This window comes from Palaemon carinicauda, chromosome 1 (assembly GCF_036898095.1).
Source record: "Palaemon carinicauda isolate YSFRI2023 chromosome 1, ASM3689809v2, whole genome shotgun sequence".
NCBI classification, from domain to species: domain Eukaryota; kingdom Metazoa; phylum Arthropoda; class Malacostraca; order Decapoda; family Palaemonidae; genus Palaemon; species Palaemon carinicauda.
In genome coordinates, this window is record NC_090725.1 from 232,034,467 (window position 1) to 232,055,600 (window position 21,134).

Genomic DNA, 21,134 nt, shown 5'->3' on the forward strand with positions numbered 1-21,134 from the left:
AAACAATATTATTTCCTAAATAAGCATGCTTCTATGTTGTGTTTTCCCTCTGCTTGATTCTAATATTCCCGTACTCAGTGTCAATTGGTTATGTATAATGAAATGTTGTTTTTATAACCGAGTATCCGTGGTCTCACCTATTCTTGATTTACATTGAATGCAAATATATCAGGTTCCCCTTACCGAACGCTGCTGAATTCGGCGGTTTTGAGGCTGCAGGAGATGGGTAGACTCCACGCCCTCAAGCGCAAATGGTGGATGGAAAAGAGGGGTGGGGGCACCTGTAAGGTAATACCCCAATGCCCGATAGGGTCTTGACTGGAAGTGACAAGGTCCTTATGGCTGCTCTTGTATGCCTCTTTAGATATCTGTTTGGTTAATTTATATATATTTTTCTTTATTATTATTTTGTGTATTTGAGTAACTTGGGACACAACACAGATTAGTGCATATGCATAGTTGGCAGAAATCGTTTGATTACCTAGTTTCCCTAATGTTAAAATATAAATTAAAAAGAAATACCTCTTTCAAATACAAGGCATGTAAAATATCTGGCTAGTAATCAAACAACTTTTGTCCTTGCAGCTTATTGGTAAATAGACCTATGTATTTTGTGTAAACAAGGCCTGAGAGACAGTGGCCTGGGATTGTGTTAATTTCAAATCAAGCTAATTTTATTGAAAGCATTGCATTGTTATCAGCGGTTTTTCCTGCATGAGTACTGTTTCTCAGTAGTCATCATGAGTGGATAAAGTTCTATATCATTCTGCAAGCACAGCAAGCACGTACTTTGAGATCACGGATTGCACTTTTATTTACTGTTGTGATGAAACAGCTGCTTTTTATTCCAGAAGCATCAGTGGAGTTTTTATCACTCTTCAAGGTTGCTAGCATCACTTAGACATAGAAAAGCAGTCCTATTGCTCAATATTCTCCTTTTACATTACATCCATTAAGTTTTTTTTTCTGCTCAGAAGAATAGGAAAAACTGTGGAAAATAATACATTATGCACCAAATAATTATGATTTTCATTCCATTTTTATTTATCCACAGGGCTTCCCGTGACGTAGAAACATCCTTTTGTGTACCTTTCTTTCCTAGTGCAATACCATCTCTGATTTTTGTTTCTTCATTTGCATTTTAGATGAGCTTCATTTTCCTTGTTCAGTTAGATATGTTTATAGCTGAGTTCCTCCGCGCAGGCTCACCGTACACGCACGCCATCTCGGGAGCAATCTTAAGTCTGCAAGAGAGCGGCAAACTGCAGGAGCTTAGGACTCGCTGGTGGAAGCACAAAAAGGGAGGGGGGCAGTGTAAAGTAAGAGAGAACAGGACGGCTCTGACGTCATACCTTTTTTAATTTCTTTTCTTTTTTTTTTTACTTTTCGTTGATGTTCACTGATATTTTTAGCTCTTAAATGCCACCAAATTAACACAGTAATTTCTTTCCCTCCTCCTCCCCCCCCTCCACCTCAAAGAAAGTCTCCACGTTTTAAAGTCTTCCTGTTTATTGCTGTGGATTTTGTCTTGTCTTACAGGTTAATTTCGGTTCTTTCTCATGGTGAATTATTATGATGGTGGCCTCGTCTTTCCATGCTGTCCCTGTGAAAAAAAAAAAAAAAAACTTTTGCCTCGAGTCCAATTGAGACATGAAAGTTGCTGTTGCGGCAAATTTTAAAAAAATAATATTGCGTTTTCTGCACAACATTTATCATGTTACTGTTTCCAAATGGAAAGGCGAGGAAACCTTTTACCCATAAAGGTTTATTCTTGTAGTCTTTATTTTCAAAGGATATTAATAGTTCTGAAGTAAAGAGGAAATGGAATACACCTCCAGAAACCGAAATTGCCGTAAGTAATACCCTATATAAATTCTACCCTTTATATCGCTATATGTTAGTATTACTTATTTTAAACACATCCGTATAAATAAAGGCTAAATATATAAATATATACAATGTAATATACATACACAAACATATATATGTGTGTGTATGCATATGTATGTATGTGTGTATTTGAAATGATAAAAAGTGAAGTATACTTTGATGTTATAATAATTAGGCATTAGGCATTTTGTAACCATAATATCACTGGCATACTGCATTTTCATCATATAGTAATTCGTTTATTTTTGAAACCGATGCATGAAAATCAGAGACGTATACAACGATTGCTTTAGTCACATGAAGTCTCAAAGGAAAAATAGAATAGCCAAAGATATAAGTCGACTTTTTGGTGTTTGAAACAACTAGATTTTCCTGCGTAAGTGTAGATTAATTGAAGAAATGTTCATATAGTTCATAGAATATTTTGAGCTTAGAATTTTCCAATACATGGGATAAAAAATCAGCGTTGAACCAACTAAACCGCCTGAAATACAAATTTCTGTAATTGGAAATTTATCCTCCGGTTTTTTTTTTTTTTTTTTTTTTTTTTTTTTTTGCCTAGGAAACGTGTATTTCCTTGTGGTACCCTACCATGAAATATTTTGTAAGGATCATAGCATATTTATCTTGAAACAATTTTACAAACCGCTTTATTTAATATTAAATAAATGTTCATAATATTTTTAAGTATACGAAATACTATGTGGTTTTCAGTTAGCTTAGATTATTTCATTTAATAAACAGGAGGGTAACCTCTTAAATTTGAATCACTCACTTTTTTTTCGTTCACTAACTCTAGGTATTATTACTTTTGGATTTTAATATTCAAGAAAATTAATGGGAAGCACAACGTGATTATGTCGATCAAATCAGATTTTGTTCTCCGTGAATGATTGCAAGTTTAATAGCGTATGCTTGGTCCATTACCACCTAACAGATTTCACAAGTGAATTATACTGTATGTCGGGTTCTTTCCACTTGATTGCAACTCACTAAGTTATCGATTTTAAAGCAAAATCATATTTGATATGATGCCTGGGGTTTTGTAGTAGGGTATGTTATTATTATTATTATTATTATTATTATTATTATTGAAATCCTAATAGAACAACCCAGTAGACAGTTAGCGTTTTCAGTGGTTTTACCTTTGGTGAAATTGAGGAAAAATTATATATATATATATATATATATATATATATATATATATATATATATATGTATGTATATATATATATATATATATATATATATATATATATATAAATATATATATATATGTGTGTGTGTGTATGCATGCTATATGCATTTTATATTTATGTACATTATAATATGTATGTCTGTGATTAAACACACACACACACACACACACACACACACACATATATATATATATATATATATATATATATATATGAATATATATATGTATATATATATATGTATATATATATATATATATATATATAGAGAGAGAGAGAGAGAGAGAGAGAGAGAGAGAGAGAGAGAGAGAGAGAGAGAGAGAGAGAGAGAGAGAGAGAGAGAGAGAGAGAGAGAGAAAATGGGGAAATGTAGGATTTAGCATTAATGGGGAATACTTGAACAACTTAAGGTTTGCAAATGACATAGTTCTATTTAGTGAACCATGGGAAGAAATGCAAAAGATTATAGAATATTTTAAAAGAAAACAAAGATGTAAGACTGAAAATGAATATGAGTAAAACCAAGATAATGTTCATTGAAAATGCATAGAGACAACATCGGTTATGCACGAACCTGTAGAGGTTGGTAATAAATATATGTACTTAGGACAAACAGTAAGTGTTTCCCCAGGACATGAAACCGAAATTAAAAGAAGGATGGAGATGGGATGGAGAGATTTTAGTAAACAAAAGATTAAAATACCACCTTCGATAAAAAAGAAAAGTATCTAATGAGATGGTCCTACCAGTATCAACTTATTCATCAGAAACTTGGACCCTTACTAAAGCCTTAGAAGAAAAGCTAGTTACAACCCAGAGAGCTATGGAAAGAATAATGATGGGAATAACACACAGATAGAAGAAAAGCGACATGGATACGAGAGATAACTGAATTAGGATATTCTAACAACATGTAAAAAAAAAAGATATGGACATCGATAGGACATATAATGAGAATGACAGATAATAGATGGACATTAAGCATAACAGATTGCAAAAGAAGCAGGGGAAGGAAGAGAAGACGATGGATTGACGAGCTAAGAAAATTTTCTGATATAGACTGGCACACAAAGGCCATAAACAGATGGGAGTGGAAGTGTTAAGACATGTCCTGTTGTGGACTAGTTACGTATGTTGAAATATATATAGATTATGTATGTATATATACACACACACATATATACATATATATAATGTATATATATATATATATATATATATATATATATATGTGTGTGTGTGTGTGTGTGTGTGTTTGTGTATGTTTGAGTGTGTATGTATGTACATATATATATATATATATATATATATATATATATATATATATATACAGTATATATATATATATATATATATGTATATATATTTATATATATATATATATACAGTATATATATATATATATATATATATACAGTATATATATATATATATATATATATATATATATATATATATATATATGTGTGTGTGTGTGTGTGTGTGCAAGTATTTTTTGTCAAATAAAACATAATGTTGAACTTGACTTTATATCTGTATCATCAACAAGGAAATTCACATGAAATTAAATTTCCATATGTCATTAGCGTATACTATGTACTTTTTTATTTCTTGCACTATTATTTTAATTTACAACGTTTTTTCATATCTGGTCATAAAGTGAGTAGATTTGAATTGCGCATTTTACAATTTGACTTATAGATTATTTATATTCATATTTTTATGTTTTTTCATCTTATGTTCAGTATTAGATCCTTCGTAATACTTGATAGGTATAATGTGACATCAGAAGACCAACATGAAAATAATTGCCCTCAAGGATTGCATATTTCTACAGAGCAGAGTCGAAAAGGTTGCTATAATAGACCAGCGCATTTTGGTTTTCATACAAATAAATTTCTCTCAAAAGGTCATGAAATTTGATGCATATTAGATAATAGTTTTGAGAGTTTCTATCAAATAAACTTTTGATAAGAAAATTATATTAATTTATTTTGTATATTTGATACGTTGTTGTCTTAAAAAACGTTTGAAATCTTTTCAGAATAGGAAAGTTGTGATTTTTTTATCAGTGAAATCACAGTCATTTCTTATTGTTTTTAAGTAACTTTTCAAGATTTGAAACACTAACATAAAACAGAATATCAGTAGATATATCATGTAGAATATCATGTCCATTGCATATGCTTAATGAGGGTAGTCGTCCTTCATATTGCAAGTACGGCTCGCTGTCATTTCCTTTCAGAATTCTAAAGAAGACTACTGTTTACGGCTTTAATAGGAAACAATGATATATCTCATGTAATTCCGGTGAACGGTGGAGTACTATAGTTAATTCTCCAGTTATATTTTTGTGTTACTTCGTGGTTTTTATAAAACTGTCTTAATTAATGAACATTTCGATTGATTGCTTTGATTTGTGGAAACTTTATTCGATTCATGAACCTTTTCATATCCTCTACTAATTAGCTGTATCCCTTCTTTTTTATTTCATTTTGTTCAGTTCCTATACCAATCATTCATTTAATAGATAGTTTAGGCTTTTTTCATGAGAGTTCGAGTCCTCATTTTTATTCTCCCAAATTGCCCCATTATCCCAATGCTATTCAGCTTGAATGACAAAGGAAAGAGCCAGCTGTCAACCAAGATTAGCGAGAAATTAGTAAGGACTCGGTGGTGGAACAAATGAAATGCATTTAAAACCAAGACTCCTTGGTTCATTTGCATGGCTATTCACAAATCACCCCCTAAAAGGAATCAATGCAAAGGTTTGGCTTCTCTTTATTATTTTAATTCTTGAGAGTATTGTTAAACAAAATTGTGATAAGTATACTCGTTTAAGATTATTATTGTTGATAATACCCCAAAACCTTGGAGACACCATTACCTCAACCTCAAATTGAGTCTTTTCTGGTGAATGTTGAGAGAAATTCAGGTCGCAGAATTTAATTAATGTTTCCATTAACCTTTAGATATTTCTTTACCATCTGACTCTTCCAATAATAGTTTCAGCTTCACTTTCAGAAGTATCTTTCGGTAAACACTGTGATATGTTTATTAGTGCAGATCATGTACGGACTGATGCAGTAATTAAATTCTATCCATAGAAATAACTCATTTAGAATATTATGCCTCTACATTTTGTGACATGAGATGGCAACATGTATTGTTTTCTGACAATGTATATATATATATATATATATATATATATATATATATATATATATATATATATATATATATACATATATATATATATCTTTTATAATCTAGGAATATGTCAGATCAGTGTGGATTATGAAAGATTTTTAAGAAATTGGGAAAATATTTTTATCAACTATATATTCTATCTGTTTGAGTAATTAGTTCTCAGCAAGTCTTTTGGGATGAAATTGCTAACCATACCCCCCTTAAATTAATTAGTATATAGATTAGTACTTTTTAATACTGAAATGTCTTTATGTCCATGTGTACTTCATCAGTATCAGTAAGAATTCACGCATTCGACCTTGTTCTTCTACTTTGCTTTTTAGTTTTTTGTTAAAAGAGATCGCAGTTGATTCATAACAGTTCCCCGTTTGGATCGAAAAAGTGAACTACAACGATACAGATTTTGGTGGTAAAGAGTGGATGAGCGAGTGGGTGATTATTACCACTCTATCTAATTAGACTATTAGATTAAAACATACAAACTTGCGTGACCATTTTACCAGTTAGTATATTAACATGGAACATACAAAATATTTACGTTATTATTATTACCTTGGCATTTGATTTTTAATAAAAACTTCTATAGGCTAATGGGATGCAAATTGAATAATGCTACTATTGCATTGGAAAAAATCTCGGGTAAAAATGTTTAATGTAACGTAGATAAATCTAAAAAGAATAAAAATACTACCACACTGATACGATTCTTGTTGTCGCGATTAGATTAAGTGGTCTTTTGTTGAGGCAGACCATGTAATATATTAGCAAGTAATGCCTACCATTAAAATTTTTCCTTTAGTTGCGCATGTTTTATTGATAGTACTTGTGTGAATAGTCTTATGTCTCTTTCATTTGCAATCCCTTTCCTTCGAAGAAATTAAAACTTTTATCATTTTCTTCAGTAGCTTCTGTCATGAGAACCACTGTGGCAGTAATAAATTGAGCAAATAAAGAACCTTCCTTTTGTCAACACGATACATGCGAATGCTGGTTACAGACTTGTGTTGTTTCATAGCTATTCTTTAACCTTTAAATGTATACCCTTTTTGCCTCTGTAACAGAGTCCTGTCATTGTTTTACTCTTTCTTGGCTGTTGAATGTTTCATCTTTTATTTTTTTCCAACTACTTTCATAGATTTATATATATTTAATACCTAGTTAAATAGATTAACTGACTGATATAGAAATACCAAATTTATTAGAACCAAATCATCAAGAATGCTTTGAGTAAAATTTCATGAAAATATCTGACCAGAACGAGCAATCCATCCATCTCTTCGCAGACCTTGATCACTGAGAAACGCTTTTCCTTTTCTCCCCGATCTTTTTCCTCTGGCATCGATCCATCCAGGACGACGAAAGCAAAAGTTCCTCCAAAGCCAACGAACTTGGACTGAGCAACGTCGGGGGAGTATTCGTGGTTCTTCTGGCCGGGATGGGGCTGGCCTCGGTGGTGGCTGTATGTGAGTTTGTTTGGAAATCTAGGAAACTTGCCACCGAAGTACACGTGAGTTACATTAAGTGAGCATTTGGCTGCTGCCGTTTCTTATCAACCCTTTCCCTTTCTCATTCAAGTTTCCAGTGTCATTATACGAGTCCTTCCTCGTCGTCACTTTGCTTCTGTTTCTGATATCTTCTCTCCCCCCCCCCACTACACACACTTTATCTGGCAGGACTGGCTCGTAATATTTAGATTTCATCTTTAATTCAAAAATTACGTTCTGATACCTGAATCGTTAAGTATATTAAGCGTGGCTTGATGAATTATGGGGATTTGAATATATATATATATATATATATATATATATATATATGTATATATATATATGTATGTATATATGTATATATATATATATATATATATATAATCTATCTATATATATATATATATATATATACATAAAGTATATATACATATTGACATATATAATATATTTGATTGTATACTCACACACACATATAAATATATATATATATATATATATATATATATATATATTATATATATATATATATTATATATATATATATATATATATACTTACATATATATATATACATATATATATACATATATATATATATATATATATAAATATATATATGATTATGCATATATATGTGCTGCGTTTATATGAGCCTGTATGTTTGTGTGCGCATATGTATGCAAGTGTGTGAATTAACGCGTGCGCGTATTCAGTACAAATCAGCATTATATAAGTAACGTATAATAAAATAAAGTTTAATATTTACTCATTTAATATTTTTAAGATGTTAAATGCATTTCTCTGCGCGTTTATATCAATAAAACTTTCACTCAGTAATCAGAATTTTTTTTAATATACATTGACGTATTAATGCCGATATATAAAATATAATGATTACTCTAAAAACCCTTTATTATGCTTATTATTTTCAAGAGGATTTGAAGCGATCATAGAACTGGATAATGTGTTTATATGAAGCAATCATGCTTACATATAAAATTCCTGAAGTGCACAGTTTTAACTTGATAAGAAGCAATGACTTTTTGTTTTAAAAAAAAAATACATTTTAAAAGGAACAATTTTGAGCTAGTCTATTGTATAATTGTTTTTAAAATTTTCCTAATTTGTAAAGATTTTTTTTTATATTTAATGTAGAATTTTAGTCCTCAATATTATCATTTGGTGGGAATATAAAAGAAATTACATCACACAAGATATCACAGATTAAGTTTACAAAGTACATTATCGTTTATTCGTTTGCTTGATATATTACATGTTTAGTGTCAAAAGTCACTGTCTTATGATATATATATATATATATATATATATATATATATATATATATATATATATATATATATATATACATATATATATACACACACACATATATATATATATATATATATGTATGTATATCTTAAAAGAAGTTTCACCAAATGGATTAATATGGGATCTCATTATTAATTACTTCCAATATAATTCCGAACCCCTCTCATTTATTTCCTTTGTATTTGGCACTTCTTATGAAAACGCTTCAATGATAAGTAGTTTTCAACAAAAGCTTGGCTAAGAGAAATAACCAATCAGAAATAAATAATAGAATCCAAAAACTAATAAATAGACAAAACGAAATTTAAACTTACACGATTCTGAAAAAATGGAAAGGCATTTTGGCCTAAGGTCAACTATTGCTGTACCTCAAGCTTTTGTGGTAAGATCCTCTACAGTCCTCCATAATTTTGTTCTAAGAATTTTGTACGTAATTACAAGGTCAGTTTTCTTAGCCCCTGTTAGTACCGATGCCTTTCTTCAAGCCTAGCTTTTCTATACATGTGTACGTAGGCAGTCCTGTCAAAATACAAACTCCCACAACTTTCAAAACGGCTGGTTTGCTTCACAACCCTATATATATATATATATATATATATATATATATATATATATATATATATATATATATATATATATATATATGTGTGTGTGTGTGTGTGTGCGTGTGTGTGTGTCTGTGTCTGTGTCTGTGTCTGTGTGTGTGTTTCAGCTTTCGACGACACCTTAGCCTTCTATCAAATATAATCTTGCTGTTTCCCTTTCTCTCAGAATTCCATTGTAAACATAGCTCTTGTGTAGCACAGCGTTTCGACATTTTCATATGTTCCCCACTCGGAAAATTATCCATTTTATATTTTGCCTGATAACCATGCATCAGAAAACATATTGATATGTATGTGAATGTGCATTGTATGTTTTTTTCGACCCAGGAAAGACGTCAATCTCCCTTTATGCTGTACTAAGCCAATGTGCAATGTGAACATGATATAGTAATTTGCGTTATCTAAACAAATTTTATTTGACACTACGTATTGAAGAAGTCCTTTGAACTTGCCCCTTCAAAATATGCCATTCACCCTATGAGCAATCTTGGTTAAAGGACTTGAAGACCCTCTTGTGAAGAATCTCCCTCAGAGTTCGAACCAATGACTAGCTCACGTACCATTCTACCAGACTGCTTTACAGCACGACCCAAAGTAGCAGCTCCTTGCTGACTTTTTCTGAGATGAACTCCCCCCCCCCCCCTTCTCCCCTTTCATGTTAGTGACTTTTGTTGTCTATCGTTCTTAGGCCTAAAAGCTGAAGATGTTGTTCTTCCAGTTGCTACAGCTACTGCTATTCTCATTTAACGCCAAAATCTTGCGGTTACGCTCTATTCTATCATAAGCTCAAGTCGAAATCTCAGCTGCCGATGTGTTGGCCTAATTAAGTCATCAGAGCTTTTAGTACTTACCTATTTACCACCCCCAGGCTTCCGTTTGGACAGAGATGAGCAAGGAACTGAAAGTGGCCCTCTCTTGCGACACACCTTCCAAGCCCATCCACAAGGACATTCCTGAGCAGGAAAATGGGACCTCCTACCTCTCCTTAAACACCTACGGAACGCCTTATACCACATCCCAGTACTCCTTTCCTTGTAAAGAGTCACTTTCCTGACAACTGCCGGTGAGTGATGCACGAATGTCCATTTTATATCTCTTTTTTTCAATATTAGTTTTATTTGCCGTTATTTATGTAATTCAGGTGGTTTTCATGACAGAAAAACACTAGAAAATATTGCTAATTGGTCTGGCTGACATATTGTGATCGTGTTTACTAAAGATAAAATGGCACAAATTACCAATTCATAATGTTAAGAGGAAACCTGTCTGATGGCATGTTCCAAATGGGCATATATATTTAAATATTACCACTAAGTTCTTGGACTAAAAACTCGCTATTTTTAAAAAGAATTCTCAGAAGAAACGCAGTTTATTATTTTTTCAATTACGCGCTTTGAGGCTAAGAACAGCTTAAAGGGACTCTAGGACGTACTTTATGGTTCTTATTGAATGTTAGAAAAATCACTTGAAATTCAACGCAAAAAGAAAAAAAAATATGCTGACATGACAAACACTTACAAATAGATATTCGAATAAATTTTGTCGAAAATTGTTGAATGATGCATACCTATATACATGTATACATACATACACACACACGCACACACACACACATATATATATATATATATATACATATATATATATATATATATATATATACATATATATATATATATATATATATATATATATATGTGTGTATATATATAAAGAGATAGATAGATAGATAGATATATTTATGTATTGATGGGAGTGTGTGTGTGGTTTTTATTGTTTCACCATATAATTGTTTTAGCTGAAATTGTAAGCCTTGAAAATTAGAAATTTTTATATCCTGACTCATTTGTCCTAATAAAATTGAATTGTAGTAACGCAAACTGCTCCAGATATTGCTTGTATCTATGTCATGGCGGTTATGGTAGCAAAGTTTCCTTATTCACTGTAGCCTACTGCTGAACTCCTTTGAACCTGCAAATCAAGGGCTAGAGAGTTATGGGGTCCTCTGACTGGCCAGACCGTACTTCATTGGACCCTTCTCTCTGGTTACGGTTCACTTTCCTTTTTCCCTACACATATAACGAATAGTCTGGCCTATTCTTTACAGATTCTCCTTTATCCTCATACACCTGGCAACACTAAGATTACCAAATAATTCTTCACCCAAGTGGTTAACTACTGCACTGTAATTGTTCAGTGGCAACTTTCCTCTTGGTAAGAGTAGAAGAGACTCTTTAGCTATGATCAGAAACTCTGCTAGGAGACGGACACTCCAAAATCAAACCATTGTTCTCTAGTCTTGGGTTGTGCCATAGCCCCTGTACCATGGTCTTCCACTGTCTTGGGTTAGAGTTCTCTTGCTCGGGCTCACTATTCTATCTAATTTCTCTTCTTCTTGTTTTGTTAAAGTTTTTATAGTTTATATTGGAAATATTTAAATGTTACTGTTCTTAAAATATTTAATTTTTCCTTGTTTCCTTTCCTCACTGGGCTATTTTCCCTGTAGGGGCCCCTGGGCCTATAGCATCCTGCTTTTCAAACTAGGGTTTTAGTTTAGCAAGTAATAATAATAATAATGATAATAAAGGTCAATGCAGACTTTTATCATAATTCGATTTTATCATGTTCTCTTTAATCAACTTACAAGATACTGGATAGGAAGTTAAAATAATTAGGTTATGTGGCTCAATATTTTCTGCAGGCACTGATGTATGATTCCTGACATGATCGTTGGATATATATATATATATATATATATATATATATATATATATATATATATATATATATATATATACATGTATATATATATATATATATATATATATATATATATATATATATATATATATATATATAACTAAGGAAATATTTTTCTCTTATATATTCCCACTTAAGAAATGTAATTGCAGGCTACTTTAAATGTAGAATACTCTACGGAAGTGAATGTACTGCACTGTAATAATATAGTGAAGTTCATTAAAATTTTACACAGACATCATTAATACCCCACATCTCTCTCTCTCTCTCTCTCTCTCTCTCTCTCTCTCTCTCTCTCTCTCTCTCTCTCTCAAAAGAATTTGTGTGGGAATTTAATTGTTCTTATCTTCAAGCTTAGATAACTGTCTTTTATATAAAATGTGTTATTTCAAGTTAAGAAATGATAATTTTAGAGTTTATATAAAGTGTCTAGCAATTTGATGAATTTATCATTTGTTAACGAAAAAAATTGGCACTTTTTTAAAAGAGAGCTGTTTAAGGGTAGCATAACAAGATAGCATGAAATAAGTTAAACTCTACGTAATATCAATTATCCATAATGGGATTAAAAATCATAGTCAAACCAAAACAAAATTTCTAGTTACAGTCGCTCAGGTTGTTTAAGTTAATGGCTATTTTAATATCAACCTTTTTTTCTGACGGAGTATTTCATTACTGAAGAAAGTATTTTTGAGTAAAACTGAACATATTTCATGGTCTCATGTTATATCTTTAAAGACCTTCACTTTTAAAAAGGTGCAAATTTTTTCATTGACAAATAAGAAATTTATTTAAAAATATTTCTTTAACTACCAACAAAATTTAATTTGAGTAAAGGATTTTGAAAGAAATATGCAAATGAATTTTTATGCTGTGTAATTTGTCTCTACAAACTCTGCAGTAAATAAGATTACTAGCATTAGAATATAGGAGTAAATACTGATTAAATTGGAATAAGGATAAATGCACCAATAACGGAAATTAAAACTTAGATGAAAAGGATATAAAAAAAAGAGTGAAGAATGGGAGAAAACTTTTATCCTTGAGCATTAGATAAAATTAATGCACTTACAATATTGTTAGAAATATTGAATAAAAGGGAATAAGAAATATTAAAGGGGATAAGGATAATAACGAAGGGAATAAAGGGGTAAGGAGTTAGGTATACCTAAATGAACAGTAAATATGTATGAATAACATGAATGGAAAGGAAATAGAATGGATGAAAAATGGGAGAAACTTTTTAGGCTTTTGGCCCAACATAACCTTTACTTGAAACTCAACTTTCGGCAACTTAGCCTAGTCTACTAAGTAGTTATGTAATGGCACGTGGTTCAAAACTTTGCCAGGTGCTCCAAGTTTAGCAGCCGAGTTAAAGGGAATTTTTAGCGTATATTTATTTCATGATGGTATCAATAGTCTAACAGCAGTTATGGACACAGTGGATAAGGCTTTACTATATATATATATATATATATATATATATATATATATATATATATATATATATAGATAGATAGATAGATATATATATATATATATATATATATATATATATATATATATATATATATATTGTATATATATATATATATATATATATATATATATATATATATATATATATATATATATATATTGTGGGTATTCGCAGTATATATCAAAATCCTAGTACTGTAATAACTTATGAAAGAGTATTTCTCATTCTGTCTCATTGACAGGACCTTCCCCCTCGGAACTCCCCAAGCAAATATATCCCTCCAGAGGAAATTCCTGCCTCATCTCTTACTACGGTGAGGAGCTCGCAGTCTCTGGATAGGGCGTCGAGGGGTTCAGCCCCCACTGAGATCTCGGAGGCTGCCACGGGTCACGAGATACCGGCGGAGCGCTCTTCTCTTCAATCTCCCGACCTTCCCTTTCAACTCATCTCCACTGTATGACACTAGGGCAGCGTAGGTCACCGCAAAGAGGTCCACACTGCGCTGATTCACATCGCACACACGCAGTTATAAGGATTATGATCAATAGAAACGGACGGGGTTGGGAGCTTTCTGGTATATTTAGTCACTTTCGTCAAAAAGTTTACAAGTTTTTTTCTTTTATTATTTGTTTGAAATGTGCGCATTTCCTCGCGACAATCTTTACATAGTATATAATTTACTTTATTCAACTTCATTCAACTATATTATGTGTTGCCATCATGAATATTTAGTCTTATTCCCCCATGCAAATGCCGACTTGTATCTCGATAAATATTATGAATAAACGAATTATGAAAGGCTGAATGCTTACAACCTCCTCCTCAATATGAAGTCGTTTTTCTAGAGAAGGGCCACTTAAAAAGACAGCAGGTAAAATATAGTGTTGAGTTTAAAAAGAAACCATAGCAAAACTATACTGTTGCTCATTTTGGTGCGTATAAACAATTTCCTCTAGCGGTGACCAAGTGCTCTTGCTTGAACAAGAAAGAATAACTTTCTAGAAAAAATTTTTTGAGACATTTTTGTGCGTAAGTTATCGTTATTTATTTCTCTGATCGTATCTGGTGTTTCATGTGAGGAAAAAATGACTTTCCTTTATAACGAAAATTATACTTTTTCATTCCATAATGAAAAAGAAATAAGGGAAGTGGTGGACAAAAAATAGATGTTGTGCTTTTGGCAAATCGTTTGGCAAATAACAAAATTTCTAATTGTTTCAAGGCAATCGTGTTCGTGTGTACAGTTACACAATGTTTAGATGATTCAAGCGTTTGTAGATATTTGAAAAAAAAATGGGGCTAATAAGGAAAAATTTTTTACAGGCTGAAAGAGACAAGGAAAAACGCATTCAATGGAATTATATGTTAATAGAGAGAAAATAATTCAAAGTAAATTAGATGCCCCTCTTCATAAGTGATCTGTAAATAAACAAGAATGTTCTGTGGAAATTTTCACATACCTGAAATCTAATAATTAAATTAAAAGGACCAATGATCACCCCTACACACACACACACACACACACACACACATATATATATATATATATATATATATATATATATATATATATATATATATATAATGTGTGTGTACGTGTACACACTAAGCCACGAAACCCTCTTGATATCAAATTCACCAACCTGGGAAAGTCTTCCATTCAAATGGGAATCATGCATGATAGTTTTCGAGCTTATGCATATGGGAACAATACAGAATTAATAGTCAACTTATAAAAAGTTATTTTGATATCCGAATGGATACATGAACTGTTTACTTCTCTATCAAGATCAAAATAAATTGGCTTGAACCCTCGCCAGTATATATGCACTATTCTTACTTGTGTAAATATTGTTCTCATTGCAGAGGGAGTTTGATATTAAGAGAGTATTGTGGATTGTGGCTTAGTACCGGAAGTATGGAAGTCACGTGTGTTACTGACAAAAGTATATATATATATATATATATATATATATATATATATATATATATATATATATATATAGTATGTATATATATATATATATGTATATATATATATATATATATATATCTATATATATGCATTTATACAAAAGTTTTATATATATATATATATATATATATATATATATATATGTATGTATATTATATATATGTATATATATATATATATATATATATATATATATATATATATATATATATATATATATATATATATATATATATATATATATATATATATATATATATTGCATGCGCAATTTAGTTATATTGTATTTTACATAACTTCTTAGCATACATTTAATTGGAATCTGAATTTTTTTATCTTATTGATATTGATGGTAATTGATTTCAATTCCTCCAAAAAAATTTTACTGTTGAAAAAATCATGAAACTACACATGTTTTAGTAGAGTCTGAAGTTAGTATTTTGGCCTGCAAACGTAATACATGGACAAAAATTAAACCAAAGATGATGTATCACTGTTGGGTAACTGGCAGTTGATTTCCTTTCCCCTCTGTGTCAAGTTTGTGCAATAAAAGGAAATATATACTAAAATAAAGAAATATTTTGTACTAAATTTATGCTAAGATCATGTTTTGGGCGTCGCAATTCAGATTCATGAGGATGTTTACCACTAGAAAAACAAATTCAAGACTGAAGATGAACTACTGTTTTTTTAGAGTTGTTTAATAAATCATGTCTACTGTTTCTCATATTGAGTGATGTGATAAAAACAAAGCAAACGTAAAGGCATCAAAATACTCCCAAATACCTTTATAAATATGTATAAAACATGTGACATTTGAGGAGTTTGTAGTTCAGTGTGTTAAAACGATGCTTCCATTCAGTTAAAATATATGTTGGGTCTTCCATTTACAAAGTGGCGAGGATAAGATAATGATTCATGTAGCATTTAATGTGGTAAACCCTTTAAAGGGATGTCAGATGTCGATGTATTTTCAAAAACCTCTCTCAGTCACGAGCGATGCCGAAACGACCCTCTTTGAAAGATTTCTTAATAGACTGTAACTGTTAAATGCGCTTGTAATACCATTTTGGTGAAATAGTGCATTGTTAGATTTTAAGAGATATAGGATTTATCAATTACAAGTACTACAGAGGACTTGAAGGGCATTGAATACTGTGTAATTTAACTGTTTGTATACGAGTTGTTTCTTAAAATATATGGAACGTTCTTTATTATGGTTGTTTTAATTTTCCTGCATCCTTGTGTAAAGAAAAATGAAGGAGTATTTTATAGAAATATGTTGCAGAAATTGTATCACATCTTTTTAAGTTTGTTTTACATGCGTGTGTATATTGTGAGTAGTTAAAGCATATTAGATTTCCATGGCTACTAGTTGAGAAATTCTCCCAAGTACAACATAATTGCAAAAGTTAGCTAAAAGTTTTTGTAAAATAGCTAATTCAGTACAGTGGAAGAATTGTCATTTAGGTGACAGTTACTATAAACGTTTGGAAACAGTTTCACAGAAGTCCAGATCATTCGGTGTTTTTTTTTTTTTTTTTTTTTTTCGTACCTTAGAACATAACCAAGGACATTTTATTTTCAGCAAACTAGCGGTAGTAACTTATGATCTCGCTTCCCCGGTTAGTCTTCATTTGTCTGTTAGCCATGGTGTCGAGCACACTGGCTCAAATCTTGTATGTTATATAATAGTGACCGTGTTAAAATCTTTAACTGTGAAGGTTATCTGAATGCCATGCGTTGGACTTATAAATTGGCTTATACCCGAGGCAGCCTATCTGTTTGATATTCTTGATTATGCTTAATATATCGCATAATATTGTTTCTACCCATCCATACTTGCCCTGTACGTCGATCTCATCAATGAAGAACAATGGACGAATCGTTTCACAGCGCAGAGAACGGCGACAGTGTCCAAGGTAAGAAGTTATATGTTAATTTTTGGTTGGATACTATTGTTGACTGTTTTCCAAAATGCTTGTCGTAAATTGATTGTACCAGTTTGCCGATAATGATTTAGGGAGGCAGCAGTCGTTCAGTTGGCAAGGAATAAATGAGTTAATGGGAAAGTAATAGTGTATAATATATCTTTGGTATCTATTGCCCTTTTTTTGGTAAACAGCGCCATTTAAAATGGAAAACGTATTGAATAGTCGTGTTAGTTAAGGGAATGTTAGTGTGCAAAATATTATATAGTTTTACAGCAAACAATTTAAACGTAACGGAGAGATGGGAACAGTTGCTGAAGTCACTTTCATGCACTTGAAATTGTCATTTCAATTTCCGAACAGTTTTTTTTTTTTCGAGCACTAATGTAATTCAATGTCATTTTTTTTATAGTTACGAGTATCTCTTAAGAAAATTGGAAATTTGTTGATTTTGAGCACGACAACAATTCCCCATCAAATATGTAGGAATGTCATTTCCTTTTTGCGTAATGTGTTATTTTATATTTATGTAGTTTAGGATGTTTAATTTTCGATTTCTTAGACATGTGCTTTTTTTATTACATAGGAATGTGTTATTTTCGTTATGTCATTTCTATTAGTTAGGAACGTGTCAGTTTTGTTTGGGAAAGAATGTCATTTTTATTTACTTTGATGTGTAAATTTCTAATACTTTGGCGTTATGTATGTAATTTTTCACTTTGTGTCCTTTTTAACCCTTTGAAGAGTCATTTTTTAACCCTTTGGAGTAATTTTTATGACCTTTTGGAGTAATTTTTTAACGTGTAATTTTTTAACCCTTTGGAATGTAATTTTTTTTAACCATCTGGAGTGTCATTTTTAACACTTTGGAGTACCATTTTTTAACTATAGGGAGTGTCAATTTTAACCGCTTGAATGTCATATTTTTAACCCTTTGGAGTGTAATATTTAACTCTTTGGAGTGTCATTTTTTAACCCTTTTACGTAATTTTTATAACCTTTTGGCGTAATTTTTATCTTTGGAGTGTAATTTTTTAACACTTTGGAGTCATTTTTAAACCCTTTGGAATGTCATATTTTTAACCTTTTGGAGTGTCATTTTTAACCCTTTGGAATGTCATATTTTTTAACCATTTGGAATGTCATTTTTAACCCTTTGGTGTCATTTTGTAACCCTTTGGAGTGTCAGTTTTTAACCCCTTGGGTAATTTTTTAATCCTTTGGAGTCATTTTTTTAACAATTTGGATTAATTTTTCTTAACTCTTAGTAGTAATTTTTTAACCTTTAGGAGTGTCAATTTTAACAGTGGAATGTCCTATTTTTTTTTCTTTTTTTTGCAATGTGATTCTTAACCTTTTGGAATGTCATTTTTAACCCTTTGGCGTGTCATATTTTAACCCTTTGGAGTATCATATCTTAACCCTTTTGTGTCTTTCTTTCATCTCTTTGGAGTGTCTTTTTTTTATCTCTTTGAAGTCATTTTTTATCACTTTGGGGCGTCATTTTTGTCAATTTGGGGGTCTTTTTTTTTAACACTTTGGAGTGTCATTTTTCAACACTTTGGTGTGTCATTTTTCAACACTTTAGAGTATCACTTTTTTAACCATTTGGGTGCCGTCTTTCATAATTTTTTTATCATTGGGGTGTCATTTTTTTTAACTTAGGAAGTATTTTTTTTAACATTTATTAAATTTCAGTTGTTCCAACGCGAATACAAACATTCGGCCTATATGCTTTTAGCGAACATAGATACGCCTGTTAAAACTGGAAACAAGGTGGCGGTAGTTAGACCCACTCAACTAACATGCCAATGAGGCCTCACATTTTTAGCCGCGTGATACTACAGACGTACGTACGTACTTACTTCGATGGCTGTTTTTCGGGTCCCTTACAGCAGGGGAACCCCGCTCTCTACGGAATCTCCATTGTCATTATATCTTGTTCGTTCGGAGTATTCAACGTTTCATATCACGTATTGCTCCTTTACTGTTGAATCATCACTGCCATACGTCTCATGGAATAAGAAAGACTTCAGTTTCCTTTTGAAAACCTTTGTCTTCAATCATTCGGATGTCTTGTTGGAGCTTATTGTATTGTCTCGGGGGCGCATATTTAAAGGCTCTGGAGCCTACAGTAGACATGTGTATATATATATATATATATATATATATATATATATATATATATATATATATATATATATATATATATATATATATATATATATATATATAGGTTCTAATAGTTTGAAACCATCTAAATATTCGCGTGTCGACACGATTTGTTGGCTGTCCAATCTGTAGCAATTCTCAAGTATTTTGGACGACCGGTTCTGATAAATTGGTGGGTTATTGTGCTTATTTTAAATCCAATTCTCGCTTTAATCGGCATCTACTGTAAATCAGTTAGTATATGGGTGATCCTTTCTCTATGTGGGACACCCTTTTATCAGTCTTGCTCCTCTGTTTATTATGTTTTGTAGTAATTTCCTAAGTTTTACTTTTGGTAAATTATAATAGATGGAGTTCCAGTAGTCAATCCTGGTAATAAGTTTATCACGTTTCTTTATATAATTTTCATCCAGGTACTTTTTTTATAAAAGCAATATGTCTCAGATGATAAGACTATAGGCTGGTAGCTGAACAAGCCTAAGGCTGCCCATTCACTAGCGACTTGATTGAGAAATCAGACTGTAGTGGGCGGGACTTTGAAATTGTACGGGTGAGCACTCACACAACGATCATATCTTCAAAAACGTCATTTCAGGCTCAGCAATAGAGCAAGTAACACCTATGGCGGAACCGCTCCATGATAATGACCTTTGTCATTGCTTTTGTGGTTTTTAAATATATGAGACTTAAGAAAAAGAGCAGACTCGGAGATTTATCATGCACCATTATTACCTGACGTAAATGGACATGACACCAGAGATGGAGAGAAAGTTCGAGAAATTTTTATTAATTATTTCAATGGTTAAGGTGCAGTACACTGGCAATTAGCTAGGGTTTGAAATACTTTTGGTATCTGAACATTATAATGATAGTTGTTTTATGGCCTCTGAATGTTAAATATTAAATATTTCAAAATAACTTTGAGCATATCTGTTGCCTTAAAAAATTTAGTTTCATTTATATACGGAATGATGATGATGATACACGGAATTATTGTATATTACATGGTTTGTTAAAATGTTCTTGTCATGAAATACAATAATGCAATGTATATTAGTTTCCCTTATCTCTTGCACATTAGTCGCAGAAGGGC

The 21,134-nt window shown here is 31.4% G+C and overlaps 2 protein-coding genes across 8 annotated transcripts in view; both read left to right on the plus strand.

The window, feature by feature from the left end:
• Positions 1–15,899, plus strand: part of LOC137654258 (glutamate receptor ionotropic, kainate 2-like) — a 740,845-nt gene extending 724,946 nt beyond the window's left edge. For 3 of the 6 annotated variants that reach the window (XM_068387901.1, XM_068387895.1, XM_068387889.1), the window contains exons 18-20: positions 1,204–1,319; positions 7,651–7,806; positions 14,205–15,899. In XM_068387901.1, coding sequence (XP_068244002.1) covers positions 1,204–1,319; positions 7,651–7,806; positions 14,205–14,423 — 491 coding nt within the window. In that variant the 3' untranslated portion in view covers positions 14,424–15,899. Of the gene's footprint in view, positions 1–172; positions 289–1,203; positions 1,320–7,650; positions 7,807–10,591; positions 10,787–14,204 lie in introns of those variants that run through there. The other 3 variants (XM_068387915.1, XM_068387908.1, XM_068387920.1) reach the window with 3 other exon arrangements.
• Positions 15,900–17,565: 1,666 nt separating this feature from the next.
• Fancd2 overlaps positions 17,566–21,134 on the plus strand; it is a 728,399-nt gene continuing 724,830 nt past the window's right edge. For both annotated transcript variants that reach the window (XM_068387949.1, XM_068387938.1), the window contains exon 1: positions 17,566–17,860. Coding sequence is in view for 1 of the 2 variants with exons in the window: in XM_068387938.1 (XP_068244039.1) it covers positions 17,815–17,860 (46 nt within the window). In the remaining variant the exon portion in view is untranslated. The remainder of the gene's footprint in view (positions 17,861–21,134) is intronic.